Here is a 15,492-nt window from a genome sequence, read left to right as displayed (position 1 = left end):
TTTGAACCTGCGGCCTTGTTCGGCAGCCCGTTTCATTCTCAACTAGGCTATCGCGTCCTAAGACTATTTTGTTACGTACACTTTTTTGATAGTGCATGTGTTTTGTTAAAAGGGCGATTTGAAGACACCGGGTTCGATGCGACATCTGCTGTACACGGAGTGGGCCGCCGTGTCAAAATGCCTCAAGTACCAACCACTTGACTACGTGAAAGACTATTTCGGAGTTAAGATTGGTAGGTGTCGATTATTATAGTTTGGAATTTGTTAATACATTGGCAAACAACGTGAGCACACTATCGGGTGGTGGGGGACTTTATTATACTCTAGTGTAGCTACACTAACATTGAAAAAAAAAACCTCTACCACGCAATAGTGTGTTCAACTTACTTACCGTTTATTATATCAAAAAAATATATTTAAATAGTACTATGTATTGGGACGAGGTAATGAATTTTTAAGCTTTACGGCACGGTTTCAGGGTTGTATTTCGCATGGCTTGGGTTTTACACTCACATGCTAATACCGGCCTCGCTGGTGGGGCTCATCTGCGTTATCTACTCGGCGGCCACCGTCTATTCCAACAAACCGAGGTGAGAATGATGCTTGTTTACCCCAAGAATTCCTTATGTCACACCTACTCCTAATATCGATAGATCTGGGCCTAGCTTGCCAAAATAGGTCTAATATGCTTCACTGTCTAATCTAAGATAGTATAACTTCCTGAAAAATGATAAAATACCTTGCCATATTGCCAACTATTCTTTTTTTGCTTGAAATGGTTAATTTAAAACGTAAAAGTTGCGCTCAAAAGAGATTCTTTGTTTTTCCTAGTCAAGTTATAAATAAGTTATGACTTATATTTGTATGTCGTGTGTAGCGAAGACATATGCAACTACACGTCGTCGATCAAGATGTGTCCGCAGTGCGACTACTTCTGCGATTACTGGGACCTGCGCGCCACCTGTCTGCAGTCGCGCATCACGTATCTCTTCGACAACTCCACCACCGTGTTCTTCGCCATATTCATGAGCTTCTGGGGTGAGTTCTTTGCTCAGCAAATATTTAGATGTTTGTTTCACATAAAAAAATACCAATTCATAGGAAACTCGTTAAGCCGTTTTCGACAAATGTAGCCCGAGTGCGTAATGTAGCCGTGTTTGTCTCCAGCGGCGTGTTTCCTGGAGCTGTGGAAGCGGTACTCCGCTGAGATGACGCACCGCTGGGACCTCACGGGGTTCGACGTGTACGAGGAGCACCCGCGCCCGCAGTACCTCGCGCGCCTCGCGCACGTCAAGCGGACGCAGGTACTACTCAATACTCGATCTTCTGCTCATTTTTATACAGTCCAAAATAAAACACTTGCCATGACATTCCAACTTTTACTAAATATCTGAGCATGTTTTTAATTGGAATTTCGTGAGATTGAAATATTCTGAATGATCGTCTGGGGCCTTATTCTCTATCTCGCACGTTATTTTAACAGTGCGTAACAAGCACGTAACACAACGCATCATGTTTAGGACTATAGAAATTTGGTTTACAGAATACCATTCCACGCACATTTCTCGAAGATACCATGACACGGCCGCGTTACGCGTTTACAATATCATACAGAATAAGGGCCCAGTACTTTGCTTGGTGTTTGACAACTATAAAAGTTATAAAATATAGGTGGCGCTTGCACTTACTTCTTAAGTACATTCATGGCTGGACCTCCTATATGAAATATTATGCGTGGTTTTTTTATAAGATTTATGTATATTTCCGACAGCTGAACGTGGTGACTGGCGAGCGCGAGCCGATGGTGCCGTTCTGGCGCATGCGCCTGCCGGCGGCGCTGATGTCGTTCAGCGTGGTGGCGCTGCTGGTGTTGCTGGCGCTGGCCACGGTGCTGGGCGTGGTGCTGTACCGCATGTCGCTGCTCGGCGCCGCCATCCTGCGGCAGAACAACGCGATCATCACCTACAACCCCATCATGTTCACCACCGCCACAGCCGCGTGCATCAATCTCTGTTTCATATGCATGTTTAATTATGTGAGTATATCTCATAATACTTCTTACTTATATTATAAATTGGAAAGTTTGTATAAATGTTTAGATGTTTGTTGGAAGTAAATGCAGCAAGCTCTGAGAGATATTCAAGATTAAAACACAGGCTACTCGTTGTGCCAAGAGAAGATATCGTGGCACTTTTATACCGGCTTAGTTTTTTTTACACGGATGAAGGTGCGTGCAACATCTAGTTCAATTATAAAAACGCTACTGTGTATGGCAATTAAACATCATCATATTGGAATTTCCGCTTTGGCGGTCGATTTCAAATCTCAATGTAGATTATCGAAGTACGCAGTACAAGATATAATGAATAGATGTCTGCGCACTTCACACTGCTATAAGTGAATCGTGTAATACTTGTGTTCCGCAGATATACCAGTACTTAGCGGAGTGGCTGACGGAGAAGGAGTTGTTGCGCACGCAGACCGAGTTCGACGACTCGCTCACGCTCAAGATATACCTGCTGCAGTTCGTCAACTACTACGCGTCCATATTCTACATCGCGTTCTTTAAGGGCAAGTTGATCGGCCGGCCTGGCGGATACGTGCGCTTCTTCGGGCACAGGCAGGAGGAGGTACGTGCTACTCTATGTACTTATAAAAAAGACCCATTTTTTATTGACGTTATAGCCTGTTAATATTAGTCGCGAGTCTTTACTGGTATAAAAATTTGTTAAATAATAGCTATATATTGTTTTACCATCACTCGTATAATACAGTATTTAATAGTAAATAATACAAAAAGAAGCCATTTTGTGAAATCAGTCATAAAATTTGTATACAGGGTAGGCTCGTGCCAAAGCAGAATCCATCCTCTACAGGAGTATTTTATTTGCTGGATTGCGTGAGGGAAAGCTGGCAATGCCAATTAACAAGGTCCAGGCGGTGTGGCGAAACAATGTATATTAACACAAACACACACACACACACACACACACAGTTAGTACAATAACGTTCTACTTGTTGCATTCCGTAGCGGTTTGTTTTCTTCTCCGCAGACGCGTAGCTTCCATAACCGGTGTGAGCGGTGCAGTAAACACCTCTCTCTCTCTCACACTAGGTGAGCACCTTGCCTCAGGATTTCTTCAGGGCTCCCTTTTCTTTCTTAAATCGCCGATTCGAACTACTCTTTCTTCAAAATCGTGCTCGCTAACGTACTCCTATATCGTAGATAGAGCTCCGTCCACCACGCATGGGTAGGTTTCTTCTTTCCTTGTCGCGCAGATATGTGCGTCCTGCTCAATTAGTTGTGATCGAATTTGCGGCCGCAGCGGCCACTCTTAACGGAGATCAGCCAAGTACGTAGGAGATATTATAGTGCACAAGTATGTGCGCAATACACAGGCGCAATCTCTGTTCCTTCATTCTCATAGTCCAGCGCGACCGGACAGAGATCAGGCGCAGTACCAATGGTTTGACATGCTTTCTTAGGCACGGAGGTATTACACCGCCAACTTTCTGACTCCAAGATGTATTTTTAATGGAAAAACCCGCTCACGATAATTTTGGCTCGACCCGGGATTCGAACCGTATTGCACCGCGGTTGTCGTACTCGTACCGTTTAGTATCATAACTACGTCACCGAGGCAGTCGAGGCTGGATGCTAAAAAAAGGCTTGTAATATCAACGACCCGATTTCTATAAAGATGTGTCATTTATAGTGTGCTCCGGGCGGGTGCCTCCTGGAGCTGTCGATCCAGCTCGCCATCATCATGGTAGGCAAGCAGTTCATCAACACCATCGTTGAGATGATGATGCCCTACCTGCTCAAGTGGTGGTACATCATAAGGACTATCGGCAGGAAGAAACAGTAAGCATAACCCTATATCAATGATACTTGTCTGAAGCTTAAATGATGTTGGTGTCAATACTTCGTTCTAAAAAGGGGGAGGTGATGTACTCACGATATTTATAGATAGGAAACAAATATTTGAAGTGACCATAATTATTGTAATGGTTGTTTCAGCATAAAGAGTCCGTTGCAGTGGGTGAAAGATTTCAAATTGGTCGATTTTGGCAACATGGGACTGTTTCCTGAATATTTAGAAATGGGTGAGTATTAATATCTTATTTTTTCGTGTTTTCTTGTATTCTTGCATTTGAATTGTACATGTAATAGCAGTGTAAAATAATATTAAAGTTATTATCTTTTCCACAGCCATCATTTGTCCAAATATGTGCGATGTCTGTTGAAATATTCGCCATGTTTTCTTGGTGTTGTCCTGATCAAGTTCCCAAGCTGCCTTCCTTCCCTTACGCCTTTACTTCATCTTGCTAATATGTTATTGGGACAAAATAAAGCCGGCAGTGTTATTGTTGCACGATGTATGTTGCAGTGTTGCAGTACGGGTTCGTGACTATATTCGTGGCAGCGTTTCCACTTGCGCCGTTGTTCGCGCTGATCAACAACGTGCTGGAGATGCGGCTCGACGCGAAGAAGTTCCTAACGTGCTACCGGCGGCCCGTGCCGCAGCGCGTCACCGACATCGGCGTCTGGTACCGCATCCTCGACTCCATCGGCAAGCTCAGCATCATCACCAACGTTAGTAATCATCATACATATAAACGACCTAAATCGCTCTTTTCGATCGATCGTGAAAATAGACCAATCATAAAGATTTTTGCTTACAGAAGACTTTTTTTTGGTTTATTCTAAGGATTGGATCGAAGATTAAGATTGAAATCGATTATAGACATCGACCGTGAAACTGATAGTGCTTAATTTAAAACGTATTTGTCTGAGAACCTCGCTTGATCAGTACTAGTAGCCCCCTGATTGACTTATGACCTCCGGTCGAACAGTGCTCCCACAAAAAATAGATGTGAAGGGACAGATGTATCGTTTCATATGCTACATCAGCTGTCAGATGCATGCGTTCTCTTCATAATCAACCATCTAACAATATCCATATAGTATGATCTACCATCAACTGAATCCGTAGCCAAGGTGCCTGTCTATAATCGATAACGCTAACGTTATGTACAAGAATTATATATCCTATCGTTAGATTTATCGATAATATATTTATTTCCAATACATTTCCGTTTTACATTAGCGTTAACGATTGTAGATAAGCATGTTGGCTATGACCTCTGGTCTACATGGGTCCTGCACTGCAATAAGGTTTCACATTCTGCAGGGTTTCATAATCGCGTTCACGTCGGACTTCATACCGAGGCTCGTGTACCAGTTCTCGAAGGGTTCTCTGGACCAGTACGTGAACCACACGCTGGCGGACTTCAATATTACCGTGTTAGAACATCCGCCCATCAAGACATACTACAACGAGACTATGTGCAGGTAATGGGACTACACATCTCCACTAATATGCTTTACGTATATGACTTGAAAATCCGTCATGCATTTGACCCTTATTAACCATATTTCTTCATCTTTGAAGGCTTAGGCAGAAGCCCTTTTTTATCATTGGTATTTAGTTTACTCGCGAATACGCCATCACTTTTAAGGAGGTTTTCATATTTTGAGGCAACATTTATGTGTGTGTGCATTGAGAAGGATATCATTTGAAAAAATGTTTTATTCTGTAATAACACAGGCAGAGAAATGTTATGATGTTATGAGTAGATTTCATTTAAGGTAACTTATATATTTGTATATTTTATTGCAGTTTCCCTGGCTATTGGTACTACAAGGAGGGTGAAAACTACGAGCATAGTAACTGGTACTGGCACATCATTGGAGCCCGTTTGGCTTTTGTTGTCGTGTTTGAGGTAAATAACTAGCTCACGGTCGGATATATTATTTTATTTGAAGATATTTTAAAGTTAACTAAATTTTTAGTATTAAGTGGATTTTATTGGTAACCACATCATGCATAAGGTGTAAGACCTGCCACAGTGGCCCACTAAGTATGTTGAGTTCCGGGAAACGGGCCAAGGATCAATTATCACTTCCGTCAGGTGCAGTGGAGTCACTATAGCCGTATAAAAACTATTGTGTGTCACAGAACGTGGTGGCGTTGGTGATGATCATCGTGCGCTGGGCCATCCCCGACATGTCGGGCGAGCTGCGCGACCGCATCCGGCGCGAGGCCTACGTCATCAACTCGTTCATCCTCGACGAGACGCGCGCGCGCTCGCGCCTGTCGCGCACGCCGCGAGACGCGCGCTACTCCGCGCACGCGCCCGGGGACGCCGCGCCGCACTCGCCGCACTCCCCGCCCTCCCCGCCAGGTCGCCCCTCCACCTCCACGCCCGTCTAGTAACGCGGTTACGGTACGCCTGCATCCACGCGCATATTTATTTATCTTCACTAACGATGTTTTACGCTCATTGATGCTGTTTTTATCGAAACTTCATATGAGGGTATAGGTAAATTTTTTGTATGGGGAAGATGGTTAAAAATTATTTTCATTTATAATAGTTTTTATTAACGAAATTAGATTAGAGATATTGTTGAAGTATTATTTAAATCCAATTCTTTCGAATTGAAGACCTTGGACAATGGACTACGGCTGTTGCAAATTCCCTCCAGAATCAACTGGAATACTCCTTCATTAACATTCTCTTTAATATTATGTTGGACGTGTATTACGTCAGTACTCAGTTGTCATCGTAGGTAGTAACATGTACTTCACTTTTAATTCCACCTTATACGTCTTGATATAAGGTTCCATCTTGTGCCGGAATGTTAGCGTTTCTTTCTTTCTTCAAATTTAAACACACCCATACATACATACAAACACGTTCTCGCCTTTTATCTATGAAAAGGTTAGTACAAACGTCACCGCTTTATATTTTTTTCGGTAAGCTTATTTTTTGGCATAAGCCATAATTCCCATTATGGCATAAGTGGCAACCCTAATGCCATATCGGGCATAAATTACAATGCTGGAGACTATTAGGTGTTTTTTTTTTACATGGCACCAGGGTATCAGTGAGCGCAAAATATAAGAAGACTGTGTTTCGTGTGTTTGATACGTTGAGAGGAATGCGTTTGTTAAATACGTTTATATAACAATAATAACTTTGATCCCAATAGAGACTAACTAGATTCAACTGCGACATAATGTAGACATGAGTAAGTATTTAATATAAAGAAAAATACTCGTGCACTCAAAGAATTAAAATTGAAATTCTTGTTCTATGTTCTCGTGTTAAGATAGATTTATTCAGTACTTTAGACGTAAGAAAAATATATTTTTTTGTCCCAGAAAATCGGCAACAGTTTGAAGATAGGATTAGTAAGATCGCAGATTCGGGCCCAATCCAAAGGCACGTACTTTGCTACTTTTTCGAAGTTACGCGTCGTATATACTTCTTAATTTTCGCCCGTTTTAACGGCTAAGAACCACCTCGCAGAGAATGTACACAAGAGATAGTCTCTATAACGATTAGGACGGTGGGACGTTTTTAAAACTTGTATTAGGCAGGAATCGTGCCGGACTTACTTTTCATTAGAGTGGCAACCCACGACCAGCAGTGGGGCAATTTAAGATAGGATATTATTAAGGCTTTCCAGCCCTATTCTTTAAGTGCGCGAGTTATAGTAGAATTTAAAGTAGATGAGGTTGTGGTGCTTTAAATTTCGCTTGCTATGAAACATGCAGGTTCCTCAATAAAAAGATTATTTCCATAATTAAATAATTACCAGCATATCACAATTTGGAAAATATTGTTCGCACCTCAGCCGAAGATGACAAAATGTAAGTGGTTAGTATAAGTCGTTATTTTTTTTCTAATTTTGGGATTGGTATTCAGAAATATTTGCGAGTAAAGGAAAAATGACTTGTGTGTCTTAGCAGAATTGAAAAGAATGTTAAGGCCGCACAGGTCTTTTCACACGAAAAATGTTGTTAACTGTGACAGAGTAAAGCGACTTTAAAATAATGGTAGCGTAATAGCCATATTTTGTAATATTTTAATTATTGACTGGGTTCATATTTACATATTAATAGATAAATATCTGTATCATACACATCTGACGCAGTCTCCTAGTCGTTTGAAAGAGCTTCCAATATTTAACGTTCTATAAAAAGGCGTCCATGGTCGTAAACTATACATTTGCGACCGTGGTAGTAATATTTTGAAAAACGCGTTGAATCTATATTTTAATAATATTCGAAGTTCTAGCAACACGATATTTTCGTACTAAGGCTAGCTTTATACTAAAAGATTTATAGGTGTGTAGCAGACCCGCCGAGAGAACCGCAATGAGTGAGTTGGAATGATTTTGACCATAACAGCATGTTTGGACATGATCTTGTGGTTGTTGGTTGCGACACCCACACTAACCATCGAATTCAAAATACATTGAGTCATAATAATATAATATGTTTTCTTGCGTATTATATTTTTTGTTGTATTAAGTGAATTTTGGAATTATTGTTAATTTAATACCTTCGGTGTTTAGAATCTTTAGAAGTAAATCGATCCCACTAATCAAGTTTTATGAAATAAAGATATTTTATGTAGGACGTAATTAAATTTTTCAAGAAAATAATAATATAATTTCAGAAATTAAATAACTTTTTTTTTATATTAATTGTATGATTCTCAATGAATTATGAATTGCTTCTAAATCTACAAATGATTTGAAGGTTGCGTTCACAGACTGGCTTTAAAATGTGTAGTTAGACTAACATCAATATTTGCGTATTGTACGCAATATATCATACTTATTTACTGTTAAACACCACCTATACACCATTATCACATTACATAATTTCTCTACTAAATTACATAACACTACTTCTCTAAATGATTGTCTAATACTCATTACATTAATTATTCACAATTAGAAATATACACACGTATTATAGTATAGTAAAAGTAAGGTTTCTTTATTTATAATCCAACACATATTAAACAGGTCACATAGAAAATGTAAGGAATATAAAATGATAATTTTTTTAAATAACATTTTTCTTACACATATCTATTTAATTACTTGCTTATTAGCTTCATTTGTATGCAGGCAGCTTATTGAGGCTTGTAGATTTTGAAATAAAATATTGTAAAATGTTTTGTTTTGTGTCTGTTTCTACTATTATAATTGATGAAAGAAAATGTTGTATAAGTCAAATATACACTCAGTTACGAATCGCGAAAAATTCCCGTTCAAATCACATAATTTTTTTGTAACAAAGAGTTTATGTCAGTTCGCCGCTATTAATGAATTTGGAGCCTATTTATATTCAGATTCGGAATGTCATATTTAAAACATACACAGTTTTAAGTTTCAATTACTATTAGTATTACATATTTTATGTAATCTTTATTTTTTTTTAAATGAAAATAAAAATCAAATATAACGTTTGCTTATCACGCACCATCGATATTCTATTCATAATTATATTGTACTAAACAGAGGACGGCACGGAGCCCGACTGGAACCACATAGCGTCACTTTCGGGCTCGGACTTCGACCTGGCGGCGCACGGCGACCATCAAGACATCACCGACTTCTCCAAGCACGTGGTGGCAGAACTCCCCGACCCGCCAGGCAAGCCGGCGCCCGCGCATGTCTAGGCACATGACAAGCTCCATGTGCGATCTCAATGCTTGAGGCAACTTCGTCCAGACTGGCGTCCAGGTAACTGTGACAATATGTGCTGTATCTTGGTAGGAGTTTGTTCGAACTGGGTTGTATGTGAATCGTTTTGCTTACGAAGGAGTACATTTACATTATGGAAATGTGTCACAAAAAGTCTCATTGTTCAATATAAAAGTTTTTGGTAACGTTGGAGGGATAAGCCAGTGATGGCAAAATTAACTTACTCTTAAGTAAAATGTCCAGGTTTTGTTTTTTTTATTTGTATAAACTACGTAAGCTCTACAGCTTATATATAACTTCTACATGTTAGATTCAATACTTGGGTTCATATCTATACTTAGGTGAAACATATAAGGAAGCCAAGGAGGAACGCCTTGTTTGAATAAGATGGTTTATGTGTTCACCATGAACAAAGTAATTTATACGAAGTATGCATTTTTTTTTGTAAAAGTCAACAAATAGCTTTGTTATTTTATCTCGAATGTCGATATGATATCACGATATCGGTAAATCGATGTTGTTGTGATATAATATCGATACATTTATTTCGGTTCTGTTTCGATTATCGTTACGATCATAAGGCATAATGCTTATAAACAATGAATTGTACACAATCGATTTGATATAAATATGGAATTCAATGACTATCGATAATATTGATATATTTGCCTTTGAAGTGTTCGTAGCGTACTGGAGAATTAACTCATATTTTTTTTTAATCTATATATATTTAATGATAATTAAATAAAAATGTCTTGAAGTTCCGATTAATGTACTTAATAGGGAAACGAGTTTCCCAGACATATCGTGAAAATGTACACATTTCAAAGGGGTGATAAAGAAAAGTGTAGAGTAGTGATGAAGCAGATGGCTTGGAACTTATTAAGACCGTTGATTACATTTTTTTAGATTATTCTTGTATCTCTGGTGAATCTGTAAGATAAATTTGCGACGTACTTTCTCGAAAAGTACTCAATGATAAAGTTCATTAATTTAATAAAAAATTTACTGTTTAATTATCACCGGTTAGATAAACTCCTATGAATATATTTATATATTGTTATATACATATTTATATACAATTAAATATTCTTCGTTGTATTTTGTGTAAGCAACAAAGTTGATATTCATCACTGGTAATACATATAGTAATCGACGGCTAAATACGGTTAAACATTTGGTAAGAACAGTACGCTTTTGTTATTAACACTGCTTCGTTATTTGATTAAAAAAATATAATATTAGTAACATAATAGTTTATATATAAAAAGTGATTATCTTGTGAAGCGCAAGACTTTTTTGAATCTCATGCAGCTTATATAATATAGTATCTATATTTACAGCAGATTTTATACAACCATAGATATTTATTGCTATGAAAAAATTGTGATAAAAATTTACGTCAAGTCGCAAGCAGAGTCAATTTTCATAATAATAGTTGCTATTGCAGTTGCTACTATACTAATATCTTCTGTTCTCAAGTACTAGCTATTCCGAAAATTAAAAAGTTAACGGTATTTGCAAAGTTTGTTTCATGAGTATACTTGAGACGGTATGATTCCATCCATATAGAATTTTTATTTTATCATATTCGTGAATACAACTATCGACTGAGATTGACTCTATTGACGTGTATAGGCGTCCAAATATTGTCGTTATCCAAAGAGCGCTGTAGTGAGTGATGTTGAAATTATTTAAAACATATTTATAATGTAGCAAAGGATATATTTAAATTTCTATGTTCGTGAAAGTTAAGAGATTGCTTGTTTAGATGGGCTTGCTTTATGGTGGAGGGTAGGACACTCACCTCAAATACAGTAAATTATTTAATATAAACTTTTTTATAACGTTGTATTAAAACCGGCTTGACGAATATATACGTCATATGTACCATGATATATGTAAATAAATACTTTTCAAAATATTTTTATTAGTACATATCTTATATTTCGAACAGATTTGTTAACAAAGATTAAACTGTTTCGACGGATATATACGTTATGTAAGGAAACAAGCCTATTAAAATGTAACTTATTAAAATTGCCCATAAGCATTTAGATTTTTTATATGTTGGCGTATGAATGTGACGTAGTTTTCCTGACGACTCTCAAATTTCACTCGTGTGACGTCATAACGCAAGAGCCGTGGGGTTATATTTCTCAGGTTTCGATCTAGGACAGACACCCGTGGCCCTTTTAGAGGCCAATAATAGCAATGCATAACAATTTACCATGAACTGTTTGGCTCTTAGGGACGGGATACTTCCCTAAGAGCCAAGAAAATTTCGTTTTCTTTTCTTAAATAATATCAAGGAAGGTTAGACGAGTTCATAGAATCATTTTTACAATCACTTTAAAATATATGCAAGTCCAAATTATATATAAATAACGTGTGGCGCCAAGAATAAGGCCTCTGATAGCGCGTGACCTCGCTCCCGCCTGAATTCTGCAAGCCTGTGTAGTCAAAGCCTCGAAGTCACAAACGTTTTTTTTTATAAACATAACTGTTAGTTCTTATATTTGAATTTTATATATCGCAAACATTTTAAATTTATAAAAGTAAATATAAGTTAAATACATGCTTAAAGTTTTCGTTTGAATTCGAATAAATTTTGGTTTTTAATTTAACTTTTTTTTGTATATGTACTCTTAATATTTTTAAGACAGAGATTTGTGAAGTTACAAAAGTCTAAATGAGTAATGAACGCAGTAACACATTAGGGGACCGGCCTGTGTTCGATTTTGTACATTATTCTATATGTAATGATTGATAATACGATAAAGAAACCCTCCTGCGAAAACTGCATTAAAATTGGTTAAAAAATGATCCAGTAATTCATATTTCAAATATTACTATGTGTCGAAGTGGGCGCGAAGTAGGGATATCGCTTCATCTCTATCTTTCGCACGCGTCGCAATGCCCGATGACGTCACACGTGGGTATTGCGCCTCTTTTCTGTTTCTTGTTACTTACCCCTTCTACCGAAATTAAAAGACTTATAACTTGTTGATTTTTTACCGGATTTAAATAATTCTTTCTGTGTTATAATTTATATAACGTAAATATTTGATAATAATAAAGAACAAAAATGAGTCCGGTCCCCTTTTATAGCGTACGAATACAACTTGACGATGACAACAGATTTTTTTATTGTGCATCAATGTTGTCACGGCAGTGAGAAAATATTTTATTAAAAACAATCACTTTTGTTTCACAGTATAATAATTAATGAAAATAATGTACAAATACTATACAAATAATAGTAAAGCTTACACTGTATGCATAAGTTGCGGAAATATGTGAATACCGCAGTCAATAATAAAATCTCATATTTATTTATTCTTGTATACACAACCCCTTTCCAAATTCCTATTGTATCGTTAATAACACTGCCTTTTCCACAAAGTTTCAATTCTTAGTTTCCTTTACGTGTGTAAGAAACAGGGAGGCTCTTTTATTTCAATCGGAAATAGTACAAGATTAGAAGAAACAAGGGGCATAGTCACATATTACATTTGGCGTGTATGTACTATGTCAGCAACAATTTTTTCTAAACAGTATCGTAACTTACATTTTATAGAATAATTGTATATGGGCTTGTTTCACAAATATCAAGATTTTTTTTTACTATTATATTGAACAGCTAAAGTAGACAGTATATATTGTACGACAATTTATTTGGTAGCATAGATTAGAGTGTTACTTTTGTATTCGGTCGACTTATACATTTATGTGACGAGCATTTACTCAGAAGTTGTGACACAGGCCTTTAAGATAAAATATCTTTTATAGACAATCATGATATCATGAGGTACCACATTTCAGGTAGACTGTAATATTGAAATTTTGCACGCGTAAAGGGAGCCTCACGTATCTGCAAATATTAAATTATAAATTAGGCTTTTCATAAAATGTGATTTAATATATTTTGGTGCTGTTAACTAATTGTTTTAGATAAGGCGCTTTTGCCAACGCTGTGGCTGTTTATTGTTAAGGATTAATATACAACTAGTCATGTAAGTGTTTTGTGAACAAATATGTGTATCACGTCTGTATCGAGATATTTTCTCTTGAATCCAATGCTTTGCCGATAGAATATACGCCATCAATTTAGGTGTTTGCTGTGAAAAGTCATAATTAATAAAAAATCTTATTGTCTTAATAAATTAATTACATAATAATATTATAGTATTTGTCATATAAAAGGAAAAAAAATGAATAATAAAATGTTATAATTGTGTCGACTGTCGATGGTCCCTCGTCAGTGGACATTCTATTAGAGCCAACTCCACTTACTATCAGGAGCACTGGGGTCAATGTGCCGTGCCTCAACAAAAACAAAGAATACTGATGACGTCAGCTTCCTCGAAGTTTGACCTAAATATTAGTAAATTAACAACTTTTTCCTTCGTTGCCCTGAAGCATTTGGTTAGTTACCGACAGTCCATTGCATATATTTTATCTTTGATGTCTTTGTTTTGTCAGTTCTTTATAATATGCAGTTGTTACTTCCACTGAATCATTGACTATTGCACTGCTTATTTTATTGTTAAAGACTATAGTAGTGGCATTTCAGAATGTGTATGTAGTGATAAAAATATGTTTGAATGTTTTAAATGGTACGGCAACATGAAATCTTAATTTTATATCAGTTAGTATAATAATAAAGTAACCGATAAGCACATTATTTTGTACATGAATTCTTTATATCACTGCATGCACAAACAACACGTTAGGAGCAAATGTAGTTATAAGTCATTTATAAATGTCTCGAAAAGACGCGTTAGTTCTCAAGTAGAGTCAGCCATAAGTGTTACCAGAAAGGGTGTATAACGCACAACCTACGTCACATAATTTTTGGATCTGATGTTCTATGTCATAAGGTAAAGAGTTTATTTTTATTTGTAATAAGAGTAATTTAATTTGTCTGTCTATAATCTGTACCTGTCCTTGGAACTTTGTGCGGACAGTTCTTAAACAGATACCTCGGGAAAATGCTAGAAGATTTAATACATTTATGAAATCAAAGTTTAACTACAATATAATATTTATTATACAATACAAATGAGATGTTTATTATTGTCACGTAGAAGGCAGTGTTCGTGAAAGCTTTGTACGTGATTGTACGCTTGTGTTACTGTTTATACGATTATATGGAGAGTTAACTGTGTTCCTGTTGTTTTATTTATGATCCTTTATTTACGTTTAGAAATATATAACCCCACAAGATCTGTACCCCTTGCATGATTTTGTTCTATAAAGTCATTGCTTCAACCAATATCATTTTATTTAAATTCCCTTTGTACACCTAATATATTATAGGCAAATGTAGTGCCAAGGGTACTCTCAGTAATTTTAGGGTGGCGCAGAGCTAGATGACTGCAGGCTTATAAAAAACTAGTCAACTGATTTGGACAAAAATGTATGGGACTGAGTTCTAAGGCAATAAGCATCTAAAAAAATCATGTCGAATTGTAAAACTCCTCCTTTTTTGAAGTCGTTTAGATAAAAAGGTTAACAGCAAAGATTAAACAAATGTATGTTATAATTATATAATTTATTAAGTATATAAGTACTAAATACATATGTACATAAAGAAACATATAAATAAATACACTATTAAGCTAACGAGCAGTCTGCTACTTCAGCTTCTCATTTCAAGGTAGGTTAGGTATATTTACCTTTTTTGTCATTGTTGTCACCGGGGGGGGGGGGGGGGGGTTTGTTGCTTTCACCGGTCTTATGGCCCAATGTCGATATTCAGGAGTATAGCATCATCCGAACGAACATTGGACCGAGTCTCTTACCCCAGGACCCTTATTCTGTATGATAGTGTAGCCGCGTAACGCGGCCGTATCATGTGACCTTCGAGAAATGTGCGTAAATGGTATTCTGTAAGACAAATTTCTATAGTCCTAAAC

At 37.0% G+C, this 15,492-nt stretch overlaps 1 protein-coding gene across 9 annotated transcripts in view; it reads left to right on the top strand.

The window, feature by feature from the left end:
- The window catches only part of LOC115447860 (anoctamin-1), a 39,268-nt gene extending 24,527 nt beyond the window's left edge, over positions 1–14,741 (top strand). For 8 of the 9 annotated variants that reach the window (XM_030175108.2, XM_030175107.2, XM_037444183.1 and 5 more), the window contains 13 exons: positions 113–233; positions 479–590; positions 878–1,038; positions 1,168–1,304; positions 1,772–2,035; positions 2,427–2,630; positions 3,717–3,865; positions 4,022–4,107; positions 4,392–4,597; positions 5,196–5,356; positions 5,685–5,787; positions 6,024–6,249; positions 9,386–14,741. In XM_030175108.2, the coding sequence (XP_030030968.2) occupies positions 113–233; positions 479–590; positions 878–1,038; positions 1,168–1,304; positions 1,772–2,035; positions 2,427–2,630; positions 3,717–3,865; positions 4,022–4,107; positions 4,392–4,597; positions 5,196–5,356; positions 5,685–5,787; positions 6,024–6,249; positions 9,386–9,546 (2,091 nt within the window). In that variant the 3' untranslated portion in view covers positions 9,547–14,741. Of the gene's footprint in view, positions 1–112; positions 234–478; positions 591–877; positions 1,039–1,167; positions 1,305–1,771; positions 2,036–2,426; positions 2,631–3,716; positions 3,866–4,021; positions 4,108–4,391; positions 4,598–5,195; positions 5,357–5,684; positions 5,788–6,023; positions 6,292–9,385 lie in introns of all 9 variants that reach the window. The other variant, XM_037444185.1, reaches the window with a different exon arrangement.
- The last annotated feature ends 751 nt before the right edge of the window (positions 14,742–15,492 follow it).

The sequence above is a fragment of the Manduca sexta genome, chromosome 28 (genome assembly GCF_014839805.1).
Source record: "Manduca sexta isolate Smith_Timp_Sample1 chromosome 28, JHU_Msex_v1.0, whole genome shotgun sequence".
Classification (NCBI taxonomy): domain Eukaryota; kingdom Metazoa; phylum Arthropoda; class Insecta; order Lepidoptera; family Sphingidae; genus Manduca; species Manduca sexta.
Note: the sequence above shows the minus strand (reverse complement) of the source record. Positions and strands in the feature narration are given on the sequence as shown.